This window comes from Hyaena hyaena, unplaced genomic scaffold, assembly GCF_003009895.1.
Source record: "Hyaena hyaena isolate Hyena2069 unplaced genomic scaffold, ASM300989v1 scaffold_1310, whole genome shotgun sequence".
Lineage (NCBI taxonomy): Eukaryota > Metazoa > Chordata > Mammalia > Carnivora > Hyaenidae > Hyaena > Hyaena hyaena.
In genome coordinates, this window is record NW_024081920.1 from 325,258 (window position 1) to 335,307 (window position 10,050).

At 34.2% G+C, this 10,050-nt stretch overlaps 1 protein-coding gene across 1 annotated transcript; it reads left to right on the forward strand.

Moving 5' to 3' along the window:
* Nucleotides 1-3,334: 3,334 nt before the first annotated feature.
* LOC120224941 (olfactory receptor 51A4) lies at nucleotides 3,335-4,276 on the forward strand. The gene has a single exon (XM_039223180.1). The coding sequence runs from the start codon at nucleotides 3,335-3,337 to the stop codon at nucleotides 4,274-4,276; it is 942 nt and encodes a 313-aa protein (XP_039079111.1).
* Nucleotides 4,277-10,050: the final 5,774 nt, after the last annotated feature.

Sequence of the window (10,050 nt, forward strand, 5' to 3'; positions counted from 1 at the left end):
GTTTTTCAAAGAATTTGTTCATTTCATCTAATTAATTACTGTAAAAAAGGTCACTATATTCAATATATATACTTATTATCTTTATAATATCTCTAGGATCTTTAGTTATGTTACTGTTTTTTATGAACATATATTTTGTGTTTCCTCTCTTCATTCTTGATCAATTTTTCTGGTTTTTGATAGATTTTCTTAAACTCAATGTGCCAAATTTCTATTTTATTGACTTTTCTACTTTATGTCGGATTTTTATTTTATTGATTTCTGATTTTATCTTTCGTTTTCTTTTCAGATTAACACATTCTTCTTTTACTATCTTCCTTAAACTGAGGTTATATATTTGTTTTCAAAATTCTTCTTTCCTAATAAATGAATTTAACCTATAATTTCTACAGCTTCAGCTGCATCTTATCTGTTTGAGAGATATATTTTCACTGACATTTAGTACCTAGGGCCAAGAGAAATTTCAACTCCTCTTGTTTGCAGCAAAAAAAATACTTCAATATATATGACAAAATGTTAATAATTATGACATATATACATAATTCATATTTATAATACAATATTTAAATGATCTCTACATAAAATAAAACTTTTCAAAATGTAATAATATCATGTAAATGAAACATGCAAAAATAGACACAATGCCTACTTACAAAGTAAAAATCCATATGAATAGATGTTACATTATCAAAATCTTTCCTTTTACTCCTTAGTAAACAGCTAAATGGAAAAGATAGCAAAAATACCAAAGATTAAAAACAGTGTATGTTTTATGATGCTGGTTTTAAAAATGCAATTCATTGATTGATTCATTTATTCCATTCAACAAACATTTATTAAGCTACCACATACCATTCAATATATTCAATGCCATTTGAATATATCAAAATAATAACAGATATGATAACTGCTCTGTTGTAGCTTATATATATTATCATGGAACAATGGGCTCAGTCTCCAAATTTGGGCAATAAACCAATAAACACATAACTCAACCATTATGATTAACACACACACACACACACTAATGATTAATAATAATAATAATAATAATAATAATAAAAGAATCCAATGCATTCAGCCTTCTCTTTCATGAGAAGGACTGGAGAAAGCTCAGATATAAAGCAAGTATGGAAGGTAGAGAATTGTTGACAAGGTAGCCAAAGTACTTATTTTCCAGGGGGATGAAAACAACAGGACATTTGTAAAATAGTTATCATCATAAAGTTAAAATGGTTTTACTTCAGAGGGTTATGGCGATACTTTCTTACACTACTCTTACTTACTCTTTGATTGCCTCACTATTACTTCCATACAACATGATGTAATAATGGAGGTGAGTGTATATATACATATTGCTTCATGAGCATTTTCCTTAGGATCCTTAAAAAAGAATTTTTCTTTTCTTTGTTGCAAAAGTCAACAAATACGAGGTTACGTGTTTTATATTATTCCCCAGAATTAACTAAGAGCAAGTTTAGATTGCTGAAAGAACTACCAAAATCCACTATCTATTCAGTGTGTACCTCCCCAAATATTGTTTGACTGTCTTGAGTGCATGATCTTGGACAGAACTGCTTGACCTACCTGAGAAATAGTCTCTTCATCAGTAGAATGAAACTAATACGTGTACGTATTCTAAGATTCAAGGATTGAAAATCATTATCCAGTAATGAACGAAACTCAGTAAGTGGAACAATTTAAATTCTTAATAAGTATTGGCTATTACTGTGAATAAAATATGAGCGAGAAGAGATTAACGGGTGCAGATTTGGGCTTTGTAAAAATTTAAGCATAAAGGCTGATGATGTCACAGGGTGTCTGCCATACCTCACTTTCTTAAATGCACAGATTCAACTCACAGCATTTCTGGGGCAAAGGAATCATGATCTGGGCAAAACACCAAACAGAACAGTCAAAGATGTTGCACTGGATTTATGCTGTCTCTACCATACCAGGTTATTAAGGAGCTCTCTCTAACCAAAATAGTTTCTAATTCAACTATAGATGCTTATTTCATTTCTTTGGTATTAACCATGTCTGTGGTACTGCATCTGTACATATTTATTCTTATTCTCAGAATAGATTCATCCTGACTGCAATTCCCAAGGGTGTGCCCTTCCAGAAGGTGACTGGGGAAGAAGAAAGAGACAAGCCTTCATATATAAGGAGACACCTGTGGTGACAGACTAGTCATTGACTTCTGGGATCTTTCAGCTACTCTTAGAGGTGCTCTCCAAAATGTTCATTCTCTGGTGAGTACTCAGATATCCTCATCTATTTTGTTTTCACTCTCTTTTTTGGCAATCAACTACATACAATTTCATATAGAAAAGGAAGAAACTTCCAAAGGCCATATCTCTAGGAAAATTTTTCCTCTCATAAATGGACTACTGACCTTTTAGGGAATTAGTCTTCAACAGAATTCAGATTGTCCTCAATTGGGATACTGACCACATTAGATTATTCTTCTTCTATAAACACTACACACATGGCACAAATTCAGGCCGGGATGGGCGCCTAGGTGGCTCAGTCAGTAAAACATCTTATTTTGACTCAGGACATGATCTCACAGTTCGAGAATTCGAGCCCAGAATCAGGATCTGAGCTGACATGTGAGCTCATTGGGATTTTTTCTTTCTCCCTTTCTCTCTGTCCTTCCCCTGCTCATGATTTGTCTCTTTCTTAAAATAGATAAACAAACACCAAATTACAAGCCAGGAGAAAATGAGACCTTATCTGTCAGTAATCTCTGCAGTGACTGCCCTTATGAATATATACATGATTTGATAATAGTGAGAATTTTTAAAAAGACTTTTAAAGAACCAACAATTTTCAGATGGCAGGACGTAGATCTAAGGGTAGTTTGCAAATCATGCTTTTGTGGGAGTTCCAAGAGGTAGGAAGAAATTGGGTTGTGAGATTCCTTTGCCTTTTTCATATTGTTGTTCTGGAAGTAATATATTCTACTCAACAAATTATCTAGAATGTGAAAGCAAGAAATAGTACAGAATTCTACATTAATTGACTAGAGTTTACAAATATTTTACAGGGAAAATGAAATTAGATTAATATCTTAGTGCAAAATATCTCTAGTTTTTCTATAGAAAAAAAATGACCAAAAGAAAATTTCTCCATCTATTCCGTAGGTGGATTTTAGTTTACATTGGACGCACTTCTCTCTATATGATAGCCATGTAAATATTTTGTTCTGTTAAGAGAGCTGAAAAGGGCCACAATTTCAACAACTGCATTTTTTCTACCAAATTTCCAGATATCCATATTTTATCAACTCAAGAATCTGTTTCATTGTGTAGAGCCCTCTAAATGCATCATGTCCATTATTAATACATCAGATGTTGAAATCACCACCTTCTTCTTGGTTGGGATGCCAGGGCTGGAATATGCACACATCTGGATCTCTATCCCCATCTGCAGCATGTATCTTTTTGCTCTTCTGGGAAACTGCACCATCCTTTTGGTCATCAAGACAGAGCCTTCCCTGCATGAACCAATGTACTACTTCCTTTCCATGTTGGCCATGTCTGACATGGGCTTGTCCTTATCCTCTCTTCCCAGTGTGTTAAGGATCTTCTTATTCAATGCCCCTGAAATTTCTGCCAATGCCTGCTTTGCCCAGGAATTCTTCATCCATGGATTTGCAGCAGTGGAATCCTCAGTGCTCTTAATCATGTCATTTGACCGCTTCCTAGCCATCCACAGCCCTTTGAGATACACCTCCATTCTTACTCCTATCAGAGTTATCAAAATAGGAATAGTGATATCCATTAAGAGTATCCTTCTAGTGCTGCCCTTCCCATTCACTTTGAGTAGTTTGAAATATTGTAATAAAAGCCAACTGTCCCATTCCTACTGTCTCCACCAGGATGTCATGAAGTTGGCCTGCTCTGACAACCGAATTGACGTCATCTATGGCTTTTTTGGAGTACTCTGGGTTATGGTAGATTTTATGCTCATCGCTGTATCTTACGTCCTGATCCTCAAGACTGTGCTGGGGATTGCATCCCGAAAGGAGCAGCTCAAGGCCCTCAATACTTGTGTTTCACACATCTGTGCAGTGATCATCTTCTATCTGCCCATCATCAACCTTTCCATTGTCCATCGCTTTGTCCGACATGTCTCACCTCTCTTCAATGTTCTCATGGCAAATGTTCTTTTACTTGTGCCTCCTATGATGAATCCCATTGTGTATTGTGTGAAAACAAGACAGATTAGAGTAAGAGTTGTAGCAAAATTATGTCAGAAGCAGATGTAACAATCAGACAATGTAGCATACATATTGGGGAAATTTCTTACATAAGAGATCAAGGTCAGTTTGAGAAAAGCTACTATTTGCCACAAATAAACATCAATACATTTTCTTGTTTTTATCAGATTTATTCAAACTGGATACTGAACATGGACATAAAACAGGAAACAAGAAGTATATCTTGAGACTCCATCCCAGTTAACAAAAATAATAATAGATACCTTATGATGTCATCTCTGATAAAAATAACAAATTTCAACAAATATAGTGAAATGGTAGTGTTTGTCTCTCTAACAGAAGTGTATTCCTCATTCCCGCATTCAATCTATTTATACTAAGTTGTTTTGATTCTAGCCTCAAATTATGTCTTAATTTTTTCACCTCAATATCTGTGTTTTAATCATCCTAGCACCTCACTAGCATCTCTGTAGTAAAATACTGCAAGAAACTATTTAGTTTCTAAATGTTTACTTTTGCTGCTTTCTAACTGATCCTCTATGCAAGTTATTTCTTTTAAAAGAAAAATTGAATGAAGTAATATGTCTTTTAAGTATGAACTTGAATTTCTTTGGGACTATAATTAAATAAATATTTTAAATAATTAAATCAATAAGGTACATTATTGATTTATAATTATAAGACAATACATGCCTTAGAACCTCTCTGTCTCTCCAACATTGTCAGATAATCAAACTACAACCAAGTTGGCCTTCTGAATATTTGTTGGATTTACAAATTTTTCTATTTCTTGTATGTTTTCATAATCTGTCCCTTTTTCTTAGACTGCTCTTGTCTTCAATTTCATATAACTCATTTCTATTCACATTTTCATAATTTTATCATAGATGACCTATACCATCTGTTCAATCTATGACCCTCTCTTTGTAAATTTGTTTTTATTGTTTGTTTATTCTTTATTCATTACACTTTTTTCTTTTTTCTACTTCTGAAATAGTCTGTCATCAGTGAAGGAAGAACCATATGTATTTTCTTCATGTCTCTGTGTCTAATACCTAAGATGTTTCTGGCACAGGATAGATCTCCAATAAATAACTATTAACAAATGAATGTGTAAATGAGGCCACGTTTTATAGCAGGAAATTGTTTGTTAAACAGTTCAAAAGTACTCCAATGCTAATTGGATAAAACTTTCTTAAATTGTTTATTGCAAAACTGGCATGTTACAGATGCTCAGATTTTGAAAGTTGGAAAAGTAATATGGGATTAGGGAAGAATTTTTTGCCTTGGGTTTGATGGGTGAGAATAGTCTAAATTCTATTCCTAATATGACCTAAAAATGTTGCAGATGATAGAACAAGTTTCTTACATTTTCTTATGCCCACTCATTGACCCACGTCCTCACCACAAACCAGTTCTAATCTCCTGCAATTTTATCCTCAAGTAAATCAAGAGACAATGTCCAGCAGTGTCAAATGCATAAGACTGATACTCAGCCTGTAAGGAGATAGTATCTCACAATTAATGAAAAGCTTTCACAGATACAAGCATTGCATTTGAAATGCTAATATATGCAAAATTTACTTCTACGCACACTTTCTACTTTGATTCTCATGTATCCAATTTTATTTATCATTCTTCCTAGTTTTTCAGTTGTTGAAGAGACTGAGGCTCTGAGAAATTGTCTTACTGAATTCACAGAGACAGGAAGTCAAAAGTTGGGAGTCACATCCTATCTTTTATACCCCAGGATGATACTATTGGGCTACATTTTAGTTTTCACATTCAGCATTGCATCTGTTTCTACAATTCTATCATCAGATCAGGGTGCTATGTGCTTCTGTGCATAGTTTTCCAATAATCTCACTGATGTAGCCATGGGCACTGAGGGCTGTAGCACAACAAAGCACAAGTTAGACATTATTAATTATAAGAAATGGAAGCTCATATTTTTCCAGTGTGAAGATAGGCAGCACAAAGTGAAGACTTCAAAAGTTTCTGTTAATAAGAGGAGGGATAATAACATGGATTTGAAAGATATTCATTTCTTATGAGCTATTGTATAGAGATGTCACACTCTGCACTCTCAAAACAATCTGAGGTTGTTTCTGTTTCCTCAATAAAATAAAACAAAAGGAAGATGAAGCTATAAAATGCCAGGAGGGATGGGAGGACTTTATGGTCACCATGTTATTTCCACATGTTCCTGGAGGAATGAAAGCCTAACTCTGGGAACTCCTAAAACAATGATACCCAACTGTGAACAATTTAACCACCAGGAGATATTTGGCAATATCTGGAAACAATTTTGGTTTTTGCAACCTGGGAAGGAGATATGTTATCAACATCAACTGGGTAAAGACTAGGAATGCTGCCAACCCTTCCTACATGACACACTCTACAATGCACAGTACAGTGGCCTACAAAAAATAACTATCCAGCCCAAATATCATATTAGAAGCCTAGTCTAAATGTAATTGTCAAACTAAATAGTTAACCCCATAATTACCCAGATTGTCTTGAGCTAGACTATAGTTGGGGATAACCTGATGTCAGGGAAGTCCCTCAGAAAGGCATTCAGTGGAAGACTGATAGAAACCTTCTGGAAAAATAAGGGAATTCACTAATAAGATATTAAAAATACTTAATTACAAATGAAAAACAGCAAAGACATATGGAACACATATAAATCTGACTGCAATAGTTTAAACATGATTTAGAAAATATGTGTTATAGGTTACCAACAAATGGCTTAGCCTATTTTTATTAAAAATAAAAAAGAAAGAGAGAAAAAAAGTTACAAATCAATTAGGGAAAGACAAATAATCCAGTAGAAAATGGACAAACTGAGTTGAAGACCTTGGGGCCATATTCAAATTTAACAGCTATTTATCAACTCTTGTTCTTGGTTCAGTTGCCAGCACATCCTGGAACAAGATAGCTAGGTGTTCAAGAATCCCAAGTTTTGAAAAAGATCAGGCCATCAATATCATATATTAATTTTCTGCTAACTTAAAATCATAGAACTGTATCCAAATATATTTATTGGACATTTGTATTTTCTCATTTTGAAGCATCTGTTCAAATCTTTTGTCTGTTTTGTTTCTGTCCTTATACAAATATCTGATAAGTGATTAATACCCAAAATGTGTAAAGAACTCACACAATTTAATAACAAAAAAAACCTGATTAAAAAAATGAGCAAAGAACTGAATAAACATTTTTCCAAGAACACATACAAATGGCCAACTAGTACATGAAAAGATGTTCAATATCATTAATCTTCAAGGAATTGCAAGTGAGATATCACCTCATACCTGTTAGAATGAGTGTCATCAAAAAGCCAAGAGATAATATGTGCTGGTGAGGATAGGAGAAAAGGGATCACTTGTGTACTATTGGTGGGAATGTAAGTTGGTGCAACCACTATGAATAATAGTATAGAGGCCCCTCAAAATATTAAAAATATAACTAGCCTCCTACTTCTGTATACATAGCCAAAGGGAATAAAAGCAGGATATAAAGAGGATATCTATACTTCTGTTTGTTGCATTATGCACAATAGCCAAGATATAGAAAAAGCCTAAGCATCCATCAATAGATGAATTGATAAAGATGTGCTATATACACATATATGAATTATTTATTCAGTTAGGGGAGAGAAGGACAGTGTGTCACTTGTAACAATATGACTGGTTTGAGGGGACATTATGCTAAGTGAAATAAGTTAGAAGGAAAAAGACAAATACTGTGTGATATAACTTATATATGGAATCTAAACTGAATTCATAGAAACAGAGTAGAATGGTGGTTACTGAGGAGGGAATAGGGAATAAGGGAAATGGGGAGATATTGGTTAAAGGATACAAAGTTACAATTAGAAGAGGAATAATTTCTGAGGATCTAATACACACAGTGGTATGATAGTTGACAATAATGTATTATAACCTGAATGTTCTTAAGACAGTAGGTCCTAAATGTTCTCACCACAAAAAGGTAATGGTAATTGTATGACACGATAAAAGTATTAGCTAATGCCTCAGTGGTGATCCTTTTGCAACATATAAGTGTACCAAATCAATATATTATATACCTTAAACTTATGCAATGTTGTATGTCAATTATATCTCTGTAAAGCATAGAATATAAATACAAATCACAAAGGTGAAAAAAAATGTTCTGTTTAAAGCAACCGAATAGTGATTTAAAATGAACATAATTTAGCTACTGATAATGAAATCAACACCATAACATCTACCCTGTCCCTTTTTACAATGACTAGAAAATGTGTAATAAAAAGGGAACACATGTATTTTGAACAATTATTTAATCTTTTTGAAAAATCATGAGAATATGCCATGAAATCTGCCTTCAGTATCTATGTATGGTAAATTATCACCATCAGATACAATGTTCTTAAAAGAATTTACACACTTTAGAAGTGGATATTAATTTTTTTTCTTTTGGTTGTCATGGGATCAATTCTACCAAGTTGGCCACCATAGTGATGTCACGTATTGACAGAGATTTTGCTCAAGCTATGAATTCATTATCAGATTTCCTAAGAAATACTAACAGAGAACTTAAAAAATGTGAACTTTCATTTTTGTAGGATCTTTGCTGCCAAAGGGCTTATTAAAAATTAGTTTATCAAACAATGAAATAAGCTATACAATTACAAGAAGTGATAAACACTAAAGATTCATCAGTCTTTGTTCTCTGAACATTTTCTTTTCTGGATCACTTAACAAATTATTTCCTATTGACCTCAGGCTGCTGGCAGCCTCATGACTTCATTCATTCCACAGGCTTTGGCACAAGGAATGACACAAGTGGTTGGGTCCAATCAAAAGCATCTGGAAGGGATGGGGCACCTGGGTGGTTCAGTCAGTTGAGCTTCTGACTTCAGCTCAGGTCATGATCTCATGGTTTGTGAGTTCAAACCCCACCTGGTGGCGCTCTGCTCTGACAGCTCAGAGCCTGGAGCCTGCTTCAGATTCAGTGTCTCCCTCTCTCTGTCCTCCACTGCCCACACTCTATCTCTGTCTCTCTCAAAAATAAACATTAAAAAATTTAATAAAAAATAATTTAAAAAAAGCATTTGGAAGGGGGATCGTCATCAAGAACCATTGTCTAAACCTGCAAGGAGCAAACTGTGTCAATGTGCTTGCATGCCAGTAACAACCCTGTCTGCAGTCTTTGCAGCCTTACTAACATTACTTTGGAAATGGTCAAGAAAAGAGAGATTCTCTTCTAATTCTTTCAGATTTAGAAATGAGTTAAAGTAGGATCACTTGGTCACTGGCCATGTATTTATTGCACAGGCTGTTAGATGAATGTGCAGCAGAAACTTGGAGTATGAAGTGAAGGTTTGGCAACCGATCCCAGCACATTTTCTCAAATTGGTTGGGAAACCAAACCAATAAGTGTAAGTTAGGCCCATTCTTGGCAAACTAGAATCACAGTTTCCCTACTAATTATTTTAATAATTGTACTTACTAAGTATCCATTAAGTATCAGCTATTCCATTCAAGTACTCACCCCCTCTAATTGTTTAAATCTATTCTGGAAAACCTCCTGATATACATATTGGTAGTTAAAATGGCTTAATGAACTATTTTAAGGTATTAAGCTGGTATTTGGAATACAAGTTTCTGAATTATGACCCAAACCACATGTATACAGTGAAGAAGACATAGGGAGTGGCCAGTAGTAATTAGGAAACCCATAGTTTATGACTGAACCACGGTGGACCTTTTCTTCTCCCTAAACTCAAACCAAATTACACGGGCCGATGATTCTTTTTTTTTTTTTTTTTTTTT

Coding starts and splice junctions, on each gene's coding strand:
- LOC120224941 (XM_039223180.1), top strand. CDS start 3,335: ATGTCCATTATTAATACATCAGATGTTGAAATCACCACCTTCTTCTTG.